Source organism: Harpegnathos saltator, unplaced genomic scaffold, assembly GCF_003227715.2.
Source record: "Harpegnathos saltator strain DR-91 unplaced genomic scaffold, Hsal_v8.6 scaffold757, whole genome shotgun sequence".
NCBI lineage: Eukaryota > Metazoa > Arthropoda > Insecta > Hymenoptera > Formicidae > Harpegnathos > Harpegnathos saltator.
The window spans coordinates 23191-40000 of record NW_020230601.1 but is presented as its reverse complement, the minus strand read 5'-3'; the positions used below and the strand labels follow the sequence as shown (position 1 = coordinate 40000).

At 41.2% G+C, this 16810-nt stretch overlaps 2 protein-coding genes and 1 non-coding gene across 6 annotated transcripts; 1 reads left to right on the top strand and 2 right to left on the bottom strand.

The window, feature by feature from the left end:
* Window positions 1–1935: 1935 nt before the first annotated feature.
* Window positions 1936–12433, bottom strand: Hex-A (Hexokinase A). Of its 4 annotated transcripts, none has more exons than XM_011152371.3 (7): window positions 10738–10874; window positions 4277–4439; window positions 3587–3942; window positions 3381–3480; window positions 2776–3130; window positions 2390–2660; window positions 1936–2263 (listed from the first exon to the last, which is right to left on the bottom strand). In XM_011152371.3, the coding sequence occupies exons 1-7, from the start codon at window positions 10834–10836 to the stop codon at window positions 2186–2188; spliced, it is 1422 nt and encodes a 473-aa protein (XP_011150673.1). In that variant the 5' UTR covers window positions 10837–10874; the 3' UTR covers window positions 1936–2185. The 4 variants fall into 4 exon arrangements, with proteins under 4 accessions (XP_011150673.1, XP_011150674.1, XP_025161899.1 ...); XM_011152372.3 differs by lacking the exon at window positions 10738–10874 and adding an exon at window positions 12113–12433 and having other exon boundaries at window positions 1937–2263; XM_025306114.1 differs by lacking the exon at window positions 10738–10874 and adding an exon at window positions 7130–7443 and having other exon boundaries at window positions 1937–2263; window positions 4277–4458.
* Window positions 12434–13001: 568 nt separating this feature from the next.
* On the top strand, window positions 13002–13085 carry TRNAL-CAG (transfer RNA leucine (anticodon CAG)). Its single transcript has one exon. It is a non-coding gene; the product is annotated as a tRNA-Leu (tRNA).
* A 1804-nt stretch (window positions 13086–14889) lies between these two features.
* On the bottom strand, window positions 14890–16806 carry LOC112590228 (protein ALP1-like). The gene is made up of 3 exons (XM_025306120.1): window positions 16520–16806; window positions 15957–16259; window positions 14890–15869 (listed from the first exon to the last, which is right to left on the bottom strand). The coding sequence occupies exons 2-3, from the start codon at window positions 16216–16218 to the stop codon at window positions 15304–15306; spliced, it is 828 nt and encodes a 275-aa protein (XP_025161905.1). The 5' UTR covers window positions 16219–16259; window positions 16520–16806; the 3' UTR covers window positions 14890–15303.
* Window positions 16807–16810: the final 4 nt, after the last annotated feature.

Genomic DNA, 16810 nt, shown 5'->3' with positions numbered 1-16810 from the left:
AAGCTTCTATTTTGGAAAAAGGAATATGTATTCTTCAACGGCAGGGTCAGATCAATTTACAAGAACATATTTCTTCATTCATGTCTATTTATTCATTTATTTTCAGCGTCAACGTGTGTATATACGATAACAACATTAATTTTTACACTCTTAGTGTATAAAAAAATCCCGACTTTTGGAGAGCAACGCCGACGATATCTTGACATTTGCTGGCTTTGGGACACCCTGTATAGTCTACTAGATAAATCAACTGAAATAATAATGATGATGATGATGATGGATGATGATGATGATGATGATGATGATGATGATGATGATGATGATGATGATGATAATGATGATGATGATGATGATGATGATGATAATGATGATGATGATGATGATGATGATGATGATGATGATGATGATGATGATGATAACAACAACAACAACAACAACCCAACGGAACGTCGAAGGCAAGCTGTATTTATTCTCTCGAATCTATCAATTCTCTGCGACGTTTCACAAACAATATGCGATCTCAAGCAAGTCTCCGATATAACGTGTAGATAGTGATTTCCTTGTTTTAATACATGCGCATCCGTCGTTTTTCTAGCAATAGTCAACAATTGACGTTGCCACTCGACAACCTATCGTTTTCAAATGCTTTATACATTTATTAACCGAATGAAAATAATAAATTCACATAGTCAAATTTCTTTCGTGTTGTTTTTCTCGAAGAATATTCGCACGATCGACTGACGGTTCTACAATAAGTAGATAGCAACATTCATGAACAAATAGCGATCATTAATCGACAGTTATTGTATTCCACAGCCAAAAGGATGTCTGTTTTCCCGTTGACTTGTTGCCTTCTCGCAGGAACATTCACTAATAAGTGTGTGTGTGTGTGTGTGTGTGTGCGCGCGCGCACGCGCGTGTTGATGTGTGTGCATACATACATATATATACATATACATGTGTGTGTGTGTGTGTGTGTGTGTGTACACACACACACACGTACACGTACACGTATACACATATATATGTACCGTTTTCATTAAGTTTTAATTCTTTCTTGTGCTCTATGTACAAGAAGTATTCGTCACGGCAGTTCTTATCCTAGTTCGTTTTAGTTGTATTCTCTCTTGTACATTTCTGCTTTTAAAACAAAATGGGTGTACAGCGATGCTATGTAGTTTAATATGTCAGATAAAATTGTCGATAAAGAGAATGACAATTTTCCCAAAAATTTTTATTGGATGAAATTTTGCACTTTTTGCTCATGAAACAAAAGGTATATATATACCGAATGTTTCATGTAACTATGCAAGACTTGGAGGAGTAATTCTATTCATATAATTTAAAAACGTTTACACAGAATTTTCCGTATGATACGAATACATACATCATACATATGTGTATGTGTGTGTGTAATAGGAGCACGCACACACACACACACAGTCACAGACTGATAACATACTTTTCGGTGTATTTATACACATGCTTATATAGACTTCCATGCCTCTCTCTTTTGCAATTCAAGTTTTAGATTGGTCAAGGGGAAGAGAAGGTCAGAAACATAAAGGAAAAGAACAGTGGAAAATACAGCTAACTGAAACGAGCAGCTAGATTCCTAATTTGTTTTTCTCACCGACTTGTCTTCTCGTTCCCAGTCTCGCTTTCGTTCATTCGCTCACTTGCGCGCAAATCGATTCTTTCCAGTGAACTCTATCTTAGAACAGGTAATATACACAGGTATTATCGAGCTTGAATCTCATGACTTTATCACCCGTAAAATAATGAATCCTACACTTTAATCTTCTTCATAAAACAACAAAGTCTATAGACGAGAGAGAGAGAGAGAGAGAGAGAGAGAGAGAGAGAGAGAGAGAGAGGAGAGAGAGAGAGAGAGAGAGAGAGGGAGGGAGAGAGAGAGGGAGGGAGGGAGGGAGGGAGGGAGGGGGGGGAAAGAGAGAGAGAGAGACAGAGAGAGAGAGAGAGACAGAGCTTACAGTACAAATAGAAAAAGATGAAAATACCGCAATTGACCCCGCGTAATGCGATCCGAGATGGTAACGCATATTCCAGTTGAGATAGAGCTCACTGGTGCTGCAGCCGCATTTGCCATTGTCCATTTTGTTTGTTTGTTTTTCTGTTACATGTCATTGAATTGAGGCTATCTCGCTACCGATCGGAAGCGCCTTCACCGATTCTGCGACGCCACTGCGGCGACGAGTGCTGCACCACGGCCGCTGCCATCTTCCGAGAGCATCAGGTCAAACTGTCGGACGAGAAGAAAAAGAGCCACGTATAAGGAACGTAGTAGGAAGCATAGCAACAACGTAGCAGAGCTACGAAAATTCTTCGTATTCCTGATCTTCGATAAATTCTCAAGCGATATTCTTACCTTGTAATTCTGGAGTTCACCGATCTTGGCTACCATAAGATCGTGAAAGTGCGGATGGTAGCGATACACCGAGCCGTCGATGCCTACCGTGACGTCATTCTCGCCCATCTTATTCAGAAGTGCCGCGATTCCCGCGCTCACCAAGTACGCCGCCCGCCTCGACACTACCGAGCACACATACCTCACATTCTCACAGTCTTGATCACTCACGTTCCGCAGTCCTAATTCGGCCAGCACATCGCGACAATTCGTATACTTGCCCTTAGGGTCGCTGAAATTCGGAGATAGCACCGTTCGTTAGTTCTGTGCTCACTCACCGGAATTACGGTATCGTACACCACGCTTATTATGGCCTTCTTTAAATAACGTACGATCGCGGTACTCACTTTTCTATCTCGGAGACGTATTTCGTGAAGAACTTGCCACGCTTTCTGAGGTCACTGGGACACTTGCCGCCGAACAGAAGACCGGCGTCGACGAGCTTCTCGAGGACCAATCTCGTCAGTTCGCCCATGTACATGCCCGAAATCATTTTTTCAAACAGCTGCCTCGTCGAGTTGATGGAATTTTCGTCGATGGCACGGTCGAACTCGGTCGTAACGAAATCCAGCACACCGCCCTCGCCGAAAGCACCCCATTCCGTGTTGATTACCATGTCGGGCTTGTGCGCGGCGTAATTACCCGGGGTCGCGCATTGCACATTCTTCGTTTTCTCGACGTAGCAGGCGTTACTCCCGGTACCTTCGATCGATCGAAAGGAGGATAAACAAACTGATTACGCGCGCGTGCATGAAAAATAACACATGTATATTACTTTTCGTCATACTCTAATCGCATTTATCTGTCGGTCTTTCCCTCTTTTCCCGTCATCTTTTAACGTGAATTGCATCGAGTCTCAATCAACACTTTACTCAGCGGAGCAGCGGCTCAACAGTTCAAACTGTTTCAAACAGAGTAGGCAGAGAAACGGCCTTTTCGCCGTATTACGTACCAACGATCAAGCCGATCCGGCAGTTACGATTCTTCCAAGCGCACGACATTAGAGTGCCGGTGGTGTCGTTCAGGATCGCGCACACGTCAATCTTGACGTCCTGCGGCAAGATACAGAATCGATTACAGAGTTACAGAGTGATCGACCGATTCGGATTTTCGGATGAAGAAAAGCGACTCAAGGACGGATGTCACGTGTACACTCACATTCCTTCTGTCGATCGCTTCTTCGAGAAGCGCGACCACGTTCTCACCGATCACGCCACTACAGTTGAATCCCTTGGTCCACCTCACTAGATTGCCGTTCGTCAGTCCGTGCTGATTGAGCGGAAAGCTGAATGTGAAGCCCAAGGGCAACACCTCGTTTTGCAGTTTTAGGTCGTTTACAAACAGTGCCAAACATTGCGCGATGTGATCGAATAGCTGGGTCCCCGTGCCCAGCATCAGGCTTTGGGGTATCGCATAAATCTTGCTTTTCATATCGAAGCTTTGGCCATCCAACGTGATCAGCAACACCCGGAAATTCGTGCCGCCCAGATCTAGCGCCAAAAAGTTACCCTTCTCTACGGCAGAGCGTACATCAGGTACATTTAAATGTGTGTGTGTGTGTTTATGTAGCAGAATCATTCTCTCAGTTTCTCGCGATTACTCTCAGCGCAATGCGCTGCTCGTGTGTTCCACGTCCACGTAACTTTTTACATTTAATAACGGAAACATGTAGGATGATCTATTCATACTTTCACGCCTTCAGCCATCACTCATCATCGACTGAAGATCATTGACTCTAATATCTCATACTTGCGCGGTGGTCTTTCACCGACCGCGCTTATGAAACGATATTTCTCACACTTGATAAGCAAATAGAGTTTGAGTCGGATTCAAACAACACTCGCTTACCGGTGCCGTTCGGTAAGTCCTGCACGTACGTAGTGAAACACTTGACGATCGCATCGTCGTGAGTCTCACTGGACAGGCCTCTGTTGATCTCGTCGGTGAGCTTTTGCATGACTAGCCTGAGCTGCTCGTCGGACAGGACGAGGTCCTTGCAGGCATCTCGTATCTGCGGACAAATGCACATGCTATGACATCTTTATGTACGATTCTTTCCGCAGCAGTGATGTGTCATTGGTAGACGTCCTTCAAACGTCCTTCAGACAATGTGCGCACGTATCACGTAATTTTCATGTTGTCGCATATTACCGGATATTACCGTACCGTACAAACCAAGAAAAACTTGGAGCGTGATCGATCGTTTGTTTGCTTTCTAGCCGCTTATCGACGGACGAATCGCATCGATCAAGCTTAATAGCGCTTGATTAGCGCGACTAGGCCGAGTTGTACGCTACCGAAAATTCCTTTTTTTTTAACTTGTCATTTCTTAAATTGTCAAAATTGCTCGTATTGGTTCATTCGTACAAGCTTGAATGTACAAGCATACCGGTAGAAAAGAATATGTTGAAACGTTCTCTCTCTCTCTCTCTCTCTCTCTCTCTCTCTCTCTCTCTCTCTCTCTCTCTCTCTCTCTCTCTCTCTCTCTCCCCTCCCCCCCTCTCTCTCTCTCTCCGTCTTGCAATAGTCCGTCCTATAATATTTTTCAAACCAGTCGATACAACTACCTGGCGTTGTGTCGGTTATGTAATAATAGGCAGAGGTTTGACAATTTTACAAGTCCCGTGCAAATGAAGCATTAGCGTTACGAAAAAGCGAGTAATCTCACGAGCGACCAATTTGCGTTTTGTTACACTCCCCTTGACAAAAGTGCTAGCATCGATCTGTCCGTGACGTACTGACACACACACACACACACATATATACATATTCACCCGCCCACCGATCTCGGTGCAATCGCTCTCATGAATGGGTAACAGCCGGTCGCTACACAGCGTGCAAAACTCGTAGATGTTGCATCGATCGTAACGGATACACGCATAATATGCAAAAGACAGTAACGCATCCCGCATATGTCGAAAAATTCACACTCACGTTTTCGTATATTCCGTGCCAAAACAATTTATTCTAGATAGAATTTCATTGGATCGTGATTAAATACTTTATGCAAATTCTTACGTACAAGTTGTTCAACACATGTACACACGCGCGCGTGTATAACATTTATTTATATCGATTCAGATCAAGTAATAGAATTTGAATAAATACGGCAAAAACATGTCACACGCGTCACAACATGTTCTTGCATTTCATTTCAATTACATACAAATAACTCTGATTCACCATACACAATTATATATATTATAAAATTATAAATTAGATTTGTACTTAATAGACTGTATTATTGTATTACTTCACAGATTAAATTATTTATTCAAACGAAAAAAATTTCAATTCATCTTCCAAGTTCAGATTTAGTTTTGCAACTTCCAAGCATTGTTTTCATCCGACTGACTAACGCTATAGGCTATAGGTTAATTAATAGTACAGCGGAACAGAATGTTATTAAAATTAATACTATTAATTGTCTGTTCATTTATCAGTAACATACACACACAAACACACACACACACACACACACACACACACACACACACACACGCATACGCGTCGCAACGCGCGGTACAGTTCTTAATTAATACGATCATTCCGTTATCGCATTCTGGACATCGTCATCGTTGACATTTTGAGCCGATTAATTCCACAATTTAGTTTCTCCTTGCTATTCGTCTTCCTTTGTCCCCTCTACCCCTCCTTCTCCATTCCCAGCATTTAAACACATTTACCGATTTGTTAATCAATTTTATGTCGCGAGAAATATCGATTTATATATGCCATGTAAAACCACTGTGGTTTCAGTTAGCAAGATCATGACATCCCTTGACATCCCGTAAGAAGCGTATGGGCAAGAGCACAGACTTCTGCATAACGCATAATACACAACGCATAAGAGAATCAACCAATCAAGGTTCTTCATCTCTGTCTTGAGGAGGGAAATGAAGAAAACTAATTGGTTTATTCTCTTATGTGTTATGTATTATGTGTTATGCAAAAGCCTGGTGCTCTTGCCCTATAAATGACAGCTCAATAATGTGCGAGCGTGCGAGCACGCACGCACGCACGCACGCACGCACGCACGCACGCACGCATGCACGCACGCACGTTTCATTTAAGCTTTCGACGTTTCAGAAGCAAACTCGAATAATTTCCACTAGATTTTAAAACATTCCCCTTTCCTTGTGAATCTATTTTGCAAGTTTGCTTTTCTAACCTTTCGAATTAATTATTATGCGACTTTACCAAACGATAGCAAACGACAATACAAATCTGTATATTTTGCACGTTTCAAACTTTCAACGCTTTAGGGCAAGAGCACACGCTTTTGCGTAACGCATAAGAGAATAAACCAATTAGTTTTCTTCATTTCCCTCCTCAGGATAGAAATGAAGAACTCTGATTGGTTGATTCTCTTATGCGTTGTGCAGAAGTCTGTGCTCTGGCCTTTAAAGTTAAATAAACCTGTCACCACGCACACGCGCGGCGAACACGACGCACAGATACTAACCATACGCGCGTGCCGCATATACATACGCGTTCTACCATCATTCCGCTGATGTAATTCTTCGTAGCAATTACATCCGTATGTATAAAATCCTGACCTAACCTCAAGACGTTCCCCAACCAATTGAAATATATATGATATCGCGTTGAGACACACACATGATGCAAATTGGCATCAATTTGACAGGAATACACGCACTTTGCACTCTCTTTCTCTCTGAACCTCTTCCAGATCCTCACCTCTTGTTTGATCAAATCACTACACGACAGTGTGGATGTCTTCATGGTCCACCCCTCGTCGTAACCGGTGGCAGAACCCTCAAGCAACTTCGTGATTGCCGTTTGGTATGGTCAACGATCGGTACACTGTGCTCTGTATCGCGATACGGTATTTCGATAAATCACGAAACGTGCGATTTTGCCGTTGTTTGGGAAGAAGAAATTACTCCGACAAATAAGTTCGCTCGACACTCGATAACCACGTAAAGCACGTACAGCTTCGTATCAAGACTGGCGCTTATCCGACGTTCCTCACGAATAGAGCAGTCCATAGCGGTTCTGTTCTGCTGGAAGGAAGGAACGGCATCGGACGAATCGAGGAGTGGGGCGAAAGGAGGCCATAGAGGAGGCAATGGTTGGGTGTCAGTGATGGACCAGTTCCTTCTCTCGCCCATGATCATTGTTGTTGTTATCTCTGTTGTCAACAATTGGGGAATTGTACTCGTCGTTGCCTACATATACTTCTTACGCGTATTCATGCGTTAGTCGCGCGCGCACACGCACGCATTCATATATACATATATATATGTGTGTGTGTGTGTGTGTGTGTATTCACGTCCCGTTCCGATATTCGATTTTAATTTTCTTAATATTCGATAAGCGTCTACAGAAGCCACAGTTCGTTCGACAGACAGTGTGCGAGAACAAAGCGAGAAGAATACTGTTGTGAGAAGAACGCCGTGTCATCGTGCATGTAATGCATCTCGCAGTACAACACAGTCACATATAGTTTCTTGAGAATCGGTCCCATGAACTCCCCCCCCCCCGAACCCGTAAACGTGTCCCAGAAAGACGCGAGAAAGAAAAACCCACAAGGTCGTGGTCGTGCAATCCGTCCCTTCAATCGATACCCGCCACTCATGACGGCGCGACGTGGAGGGAATCGACCGGGCGAGCCCTCAAGCTCACGACCAATCGCGATTCGACTTTCGCTCTCTCATTCAAACCCGTTGGGACGTTGCGTCACGCTTTAAAAGTCCCGTACGGATCACGATACGGATTTCATCGCGCATTTGATCAACTTAATCGATTTCAAAAGGGACCGAGAAAAAGAATACCAATATCAAGATCGAGATTATTATCATCACATCGACAAAGGCAACCATCGGTGTGCAATCGGCGAGCTCTCTATTGTTGGATATGCATGAGAAGAGATAACAAGACGAGGCACAATCTCTCTCTCTCTCTCTCTCTCTCTCTCTCTCTCTCTCTCTCTCTCTCTCTCTCTCTCTCTCTCTCTCTCTCTCTCTCGACATTTCTCATCGAGTTTCTTTCTTTTCATCTTTTGTATCAAATTATTCGCCAACGCGCATCATGTATGTGCAACATTATACCTGTGCTACATTGTGCGCAATATTATACAGCGGTGGCGACAATTCTTTTCGATTGCATTCAACCACGATCGAAAACGCGCGCGAAAATGGCGAAACGGAATTGAATCAATTAAATGAAAACGTTCGTTATCTTATCGATCACTGCTTATCGCTGCGACTTATGTTCATTGAAATGAGAGGCAGCTCGTCGAGTGCAAGGTCTAAATCATACGGAATCGACGTTTCGGTGCAAAGTAATGTTTTATTTTCTCTTTCTTCGGCAGAATCGCGCCGAAGAACGCAATATTCGTCCCAAAAGTAGGTACCTACAAGAACATATATCATTATTGAGTGCGGTTCCGATTCTCAGAAATTTAGCGAGCTGGCCTTTGAAATCGACATCGACATAGAACGATGATGAACAACATTTGTGTTCAATTAAATACGTAAATTCGGCGAGATACAGAGCTCGAATTTGATCATTGCGGAAAAGACGAAGAGAACTTTTCCGTCATGAACAGCGTCTATGCGAAGAATAAGGAAAAACGATATTGAACATCGTGTGTAATCCGCATGCACAGTAGAGAGAGAGAGAGAGAGAGAGAGAGAGAGAGAGAGAGAGAGAGAGAGAGAGAGAGAGAGAGAGAGAGAGAGAGCTCTGGTGGACGTAACGCAACACAGACGGTGCAAAAAGTGACGACGCGTTATTCCTTGTGATCGTTGCTTGTCGCGCGTATATTATAGTAATATAATACGCGCTCTAAATACGATACGATCGACGCAATCACACGAACGCGTCGATGCGACGCCAATGAGGGCGAGGTTATAGCGCGGCTAACGATGAGTCACGTGACCAAACTAATAAATCTTGTCCAATATCTCAAATATCTTCCGCTTCTTTCTTCACGTCTCTCGAGCGCGACCGCGATCGATCCTCCAACTGTTGATTATTTACTTTTTTTCTGACACTTTACTCTCTACGCGTTACGCGTATACTTTCCCCCGGCGCGGTAAGACCTCATTCATCGCGTCAACCTAATCTGATTTGAAGCAGAAAAAGTGCAGAAAAAAGAAAAGAGACTCTCGAGTTGCCTGTTTCGAGACATCCGGAGTGCACATCTCCGCTTCGTTGCTCTTGCAACAAGGTCTACGAACGAGCACCGTGACCGGCTGAAACGAACATTGACCATTAGTCTCGAGAGACTTTGCTTGACGTGACAAAGATCGCGCACGTACGATTCCACGAGTTAAGCAGTACGAGTTAATACGATATGATACTTTGCTTTCTTTTGCATATGCGTGCAGTGTACGATAGATTTGCTCGGCGAGAAAATAAAGGGCATAATTATATGAGAGTTACCAGATTCGACCCGGGGACGTATCCGTATTCCATGCTCATGAGAGAAGTCAATGCTGAGAATCCCTTTGATATATAATATATATATATATATATATATATATATAACGTAAACGTACCTAAACCTAAACATTCGATTGTGTGTCGAATGACACTGGCGACATGGCGAAATGCGAAGCCACCAACGAGGCACGTCAGAGTCGATCGTTGTGGCGATCTATCGAAAAAGGATGCCTGGCTTTACCTTGTTGCTACATTCACGACACATGTGCGTCTTCTTTCTTCCCCTTTCGCGAGTTGTCGATCGTGTCGTGAATCAAATCTTATTTTTATCGGCTCAGATGAATTCGTATGCTTGTTTATTCGTTCGTTCGTTTAACCTCAAGACGAAATAATTTCGAGTCACAAAATATGTCTCGGTCGAGATTGCTTAACGCTAAATTCGATCTCTCGTCAAACTCGGTGCTGACTCGAGGCCAAATTAATCAGTCATTGCCAATGCCGAATACACCCTACTGATTCCTTTCCTACGACAAACGAATCGGTCAATCTTTCGCTCAGACCGTCGAAATTTGAGCACCTCGCGAAATGATTATTAATTGCATAATTTTTGTACCGTATGACTGGAAAAATCATAAATATCCAACACTGGTACACACACACACACACACATACGAGCGGAATAGTCGAATAAGTGACAAACTACTCGTATTTCGTTTGTTTCTTTTGCACTCGAAAAGACAACAGCTCAATAATAGCCCCGGATATATTATCAAACTGTAAGAGAGGTTACGCAAAAGCCTTCCGTAACAGTGGATCATTAACAGCGAGCAATAACGGTCAATAATATGTGTCCTCTTTTTCTTCGGTACTCGATATAATGCAAAAGTCCAAATTACCTCGGACGTTGCATTCAAATGAGAAACTTTGTGCTCCCGCGATGTTGCTTTCCCGCTGCAGCATATCTTGCTAAACAACGATCCATTCTTCGTTTTCATCTCCTCGTTATACCTTGACCTCCGTGACCTTGGCGGCCCCCACCCCCCCTCTCTCTCTCTCTCTCTCTCTCTCCCTCGGTATATGTGTGTGAGTGCACGCACGCGCGCGCGCCTATGCTTCTCTTTATCTTTCCTTCTTGCAATTATTTCTCGGAATTATTTCACGGAACTGTGTGCAGGATTTCATCCGATCCGTCCGAACGACGCTTATCAACTGTCCTATCAGCGATATCGAAAGACGGCTCGATTCGGCAGCGATACCATCGAAATTCTTACGGAATTTTTTTTCATCGGCTACGCTGGTTAGAGCGCCACCTAAAGATTCGTTCTCGAAAAAAGTGTGAGGTGAAAGTTAACATGGCGCCAAACAAAATCGCTCCACATTCTCGAGGCGGATGTATTGCGTATATATTTCATATACGCAAAATATCAAATTTTAACGTGTAAAAGTAACCTCAGTTGTTAACGAAGACTATTAACAGTTATATTGATAGGTATGTTCGCGTTTTCTTAAGAAGAACTTATTGAATTACTAGTTCAATAAGTTAGAGTGACATACAAGTATACTTTCTTTCACTCCAACTTATTGCACTAGTGTGCACTGGTTTGGAAATTTTTTCGAAACAAACAGACCTAATCGATTTACATGAGTATGCTCTGATACCTCTCGATTACAAACGGTCTTTCCTTTTCTTCGCAGGTTTGAGATTAGATAACACGACCGCTTGATTCTTCTCCCGGAAATTGTACTTACGATTATCGCGAGCTATTCTACAGGCAAACAGGATAGATACCGCCTTGCGCCGGAATTCGCGTGAATTGTTTCGGCACACAATGACGTAACAATGACGTTGTAGCGCGAATTGCACAGTTTTTCTCTGTAATAAAATTCCTCCTCAAATGCTTCGTAATCCCAATTAATGCTCATAGATTCTACTCTTTCTCGCTATATAGTAGCCGCTTGAAACTGCGATATTCTAACAAAAGACAGTTACTCTCCTTAATTTTGCTACTCGCATGATCTCAACTCGCGTGCGTGCATATTCTCGTGCGTAACAACAAAGAATACACGTACTTATCACTTACTTATTACTTTTTGTTTCGCCAATGTTACTTCTATCGTGAAAATAAAAATCATGAAAAAGTAAATATCTTTCTTATTTTGGTATAGTTTTCTAGAAAAACCATCAGTGTTTCTCAAACAATTCTGAAATACGACCGGCTCGCGAAATTTTTTTTCCGGTGACAGAGAAGGGGGAGGGAGAGATTGACTCACCGAGCGGTCAATGTGCTCCCATTTTTCGCCGGCGTAGTCCCAAGGCTCTTCGGTCATGGTCCACGAAAACGAGGAGAAAAAAAGGAGACACGAGCGAGAGACGAGAGATCGATCCAATCGACAATCGGGCGTCGTGGTCAGTCAATGTCGAGGCACGATACGACTCTCTCGAAATCACTATGAGCTTACATCATTCGCGCCGACGCGACCGCAAATATAGTCAAGCTTGATCTTTGAATGTATACACGTGCGCGCGCGCGTCACATGTGTGTCTCTTTTCAGACGTTACGTTCCGGTAGGTGCTCTACGACTACGCGTCGCGCGTGTTCTTGGAGTATTTTGGGCGAACAGAGATCTCCTACTTCGCTCGTTGGCGCGCGAACTGAGATTACCTTTGATTGAGCCTAAGCGGTTCTCTTTGACAATTGCTGTAGTAACGCTTACTTCTCGTTACGCCATCATTAACGCTTTCGACAATAAGGAAAAAGAAAACAAAGAAAAAAAATAAAGAAAAAGGAAACAAAACATGTCACGCCAGTTCAAGTCCAGAGACGTGTTATTATTCATCATCACGTTATTTATAAACTTCAAAACTCAAGTATGCGACTCAAGAGCGAAGATCTTGGTTCAAGAATACAAACAATATTGTTTCAAAATTCAAGGGTGTGACCAACAGGAGATTTCAACGATGTAACAGATCCAGCACTCGCAATTAGAAATACGGGACTTTTTTTCACGAATTTGAATCGTTCGCAATGTATACTCTAAAAGCTGCGAGATTCACATGCAAGCGAAATAGAAGAAAAACCGCTTTCAACATAAATTTGTAAAATCGTACAAATTAGTGGAGGTACAGACTTAGGAATTGACAAGCGAATGACACCACATCGTCAGGATGGCCGAGCGGTCTAAGGCGCTGCGTTCAGGTCGCAGTCCACTTCTGTGGGCGTGGGTTCGAATCCCACTTCTGACAAGTTTATATTTTTATTTTCGTTTTAAATAAACTATAGAGAGTAGAAAAACAACAGGATGGAACAACACTGAACAATTTTGAAAATGATGCTGATGAGATTTGAATATTATAGAAATAGGAGAGGAAAAAACTCATGCACGTTACGAGAAGATTGGCAAGTAGTTGCATACTTAGGCGAGGGGAGGGGAGGAGGTGGGGGTGGAGGGAGAGGCACTATTCATGTAGTCGGCTCTTATATTTAATACGTTCATTGCCGTTCACGCGATATCGCGTGATCGCTAACTAGTCCCTAACGAGTTTCTATGCGAGATAGAATAGCGACCACAGCGAAACGGCGCGTGATGTTTACATAGACCACTGGGGAAGGGATCGGACTCTCGTGGAGGGGGGATGGCCTCCAGCCATCGTCTGTTGAAAAAAAAAAAAGAAAAAATAACTTTGGCCACACGAAATTCAAATTTTCAGTTTGGCAATGAACGTGTTAAGTTGTACTTGAGATGCTGTATGGACCGTATTATTGGCTACAAGATATCTAAAGATAAACTTAAAAAAGGCAACCTTAGATAAGATCTAGCTATATGAACATCTCTCGGCCTTGATTTCAATACGTGATTCGGAACATCTCCCCTCGAGATGCTGTTCGTGCCCAGTGAGAAAACTTTTGAGAAAAACAACTTCTCTCCTATTGGACATCCGGTAGCGTCACAACTGTGACACACAAATTGTATATATTTTCAGTACTAGCAGTGAATTTCGGAACGCAGCTCGCATCTGAAACCCGTTCTACATTAGTCGCAAGACACAGAACGCAAGTCGCAGGTCGTAGAAATTCATCAATCATAGTCGAATGTTAAGAGAATATTCGACTGTGACTGATGAATTCCTACGACTTGCGACTCGCGTTCTGTGTCTTGCGACTAAAGGTCATTCTACAATACGTGTCGTAAGTTGTAAGCCGTAAGAACTGACCAATTATGGCCGATTATTTTTATAATAATTGATTGTGATTCGCCAATTTTTACGGCTTACAACTTACGACACGTATTGTAGACCAGCTCTATAGCCAGTGGCACACGGTGCTTGTTTTCGTGCTGGATTGCTTGCTGGATGAAAATACTGCGTTCTGATTGGTACATTTCCGAAGATGGATGGAAATGCACCAATCAGAACGCAGTATTTTCATCCAGCAAGCAATCCAGCACGAAAACAAGCATCGTGTGCCGCTGGCTTAATGGGTGCTTTCCAGCAACGTACACAAGTGACACTGTGTAACACAGTGTCCGACTCAGTGCTTTACAACTACGACACAAGTCGACACAATTGGACACAGCTAAAATGCTGTGTTCGACTGTGTTGTCACTCCATGAATACCAACATTTTTAAATCTGATACCATTTATTTTTCTACAGAGTGGTAATTCTGATAGGAGGTAAACATTTTTAAGATTATATTGAGATGTAAAGGACATGAGGATACACCTACAACTAAGAAGAAAAGTGAGGAGATATATTAGAACTATGGAAGGTATTTAATACTTTTTTATTATTTGATTACTCAGGTAGCAAAATAATGTCTAAAGATGTCTAAAGACATTTTAATGAAGTATTATTGACGTCTTTAGACGCCAATAGATTTTTAATTGCATTTTAAAATATAACATTTATATTGCAGGATGTGAAAATATATGTGTATTAACATTTTTAGACATTAAATAAATATAAAAGCCTTAGCATGAGGATGGTTAGCAAATTATTTATTGTATTATATGATACATTTATTTTAATAACAAATAACCTAGGCTGCCTGGGTATAATATAATAAAATAAATAAAACCAATATAATAATCAGTGTACATTGTTTATTCCTGGTCAAATATTTCCCTCAATAATTGCATCCTTCGATCTACTTGATGTCCAAAATTAATATTTTCATTTACATTATCATAAATATTATCATTCAGTTCCTCCATTTCGACATCATCATAATCGACATTATCATCGTCATAATTCAAACATAAATTATGTAAGATACATGCAGCTACAATTGTATTTGTAATAAACGGCATTTCACGGTATTCCGAAAAAAATTTTATTCGTCGAAAACGTCCTTTCAGATAACCAAATGCTTTTTCTACAGCCATACGCGTTGAAGAAAGTATGAAATTAAATTCGGTCTGAAGAGGAGTAAGATGACCGTTATCACGAAAAGGAGGAACAAGCTATTGTAAAGACGGATATGCAGAGTCTCCTATTATAAATTTTTCATCTGGAAAAATTACTTCTCTATGTTCATTAACTGAGTTGTATAATGCAGATTTTCTCAAGACTCGTGCATCATGGAGAGAACCAGGCTGACCACAGTATATGTTAGTGAATTTCATATCCGCATCTACAATAGCTTGTAGGCTTACAGAAAAGTATTTTTTCCGGTTACAATAATCTCTTGCATTCTCCACATTAGGTTTCTCTATTTTAATTTGAGTGCAGTCAATAGCCCCCATTATATTTGGAATGCCTCTTTCAGCATAAAACTGATGACAAACATATGCGACGTGTTGTCCTTCGGGCCATTTAATAACGTCGTCTAATTTTATCAATATCCAAGCTGTCACTCGGCGAATTACTCGAAAGACAGATGAAATTGAAACGTCAAATCTATCTGATATTGTTCGTAGAGGTTCTGTATTTGCCAAGTGCCACAGAAATATAAGAAAGCTGAGTTTCGCTTCAATTGGTCTCACTCCAAACGAATGAGAAGGAATAAATCCACTTTCATGCAATTCATCTAGAATATATAAAGAATTATACGTTTTAAATATTATAAAATCATGTTTAAAAATATAAATTATTTGGTATTTAAAATGAATATTACCTATTAATCGAATTGCTAAATTATGCTTGATTCGCAAGTGCTCTTTAAATTCTAAATCTGTCCAACTATCCACAACATGAAGATAATCTTCAACTCGATGTTTTTTACACCCACTGATTAAGTATTTCATTAAAGGAAACAACAACAAATAACCATCGTTTTCTTCACTACTGAAAGATGTATCATCAATTGAAAGATTACTATTGTTCCAGTCTATTTCACTGTTGCTTGAGTCTTCTGTGCTTGTACTGGTGTTTATCATACTCTCCCAAGATTAACAACTATCTTTTCCTTCCCATTCATCTATATTAAAATTACTTAATTAATTAATAAAAGTATTAATTTTTTTAATAATATAAAATTAAATAAAGTGAAAGATAAAATAAAACATGCTATATTTAATTAATATTAAAAATAGTATTATAAAAAATATATTTATTTAATTGATTACTTTTCCATAACAATTTAATGTACATAATTTAATAAGATTTTTTTAATCATTCTCTTCTATATATTTGATAAATAAGCTAATTTATAAGAAAATTTTGTTAAAAAACACTAACCTTTATATAACTTATAAGAAAGTATCTTGTAACGATTTAGATTATTATTTTAAATTATTGACATATGTCTGTTTGCATTACAAACTAGTAACAAGATATATAAAGTAACTGCCCTGCACTCTGACGGTGAAAGAAAAAAGCTAAGCAGCATTCCAGCTACAAGTCGACACTGTGTAACACTGTGTCACACAGTGTATGACTGTGTTCCGTTGCTGGAAAACACCCAATATGTCCCACCGCGTATACTTCATTTCTCGCCTTTCGTTGTGAGTCACTGCGCAGGCGTGCTTC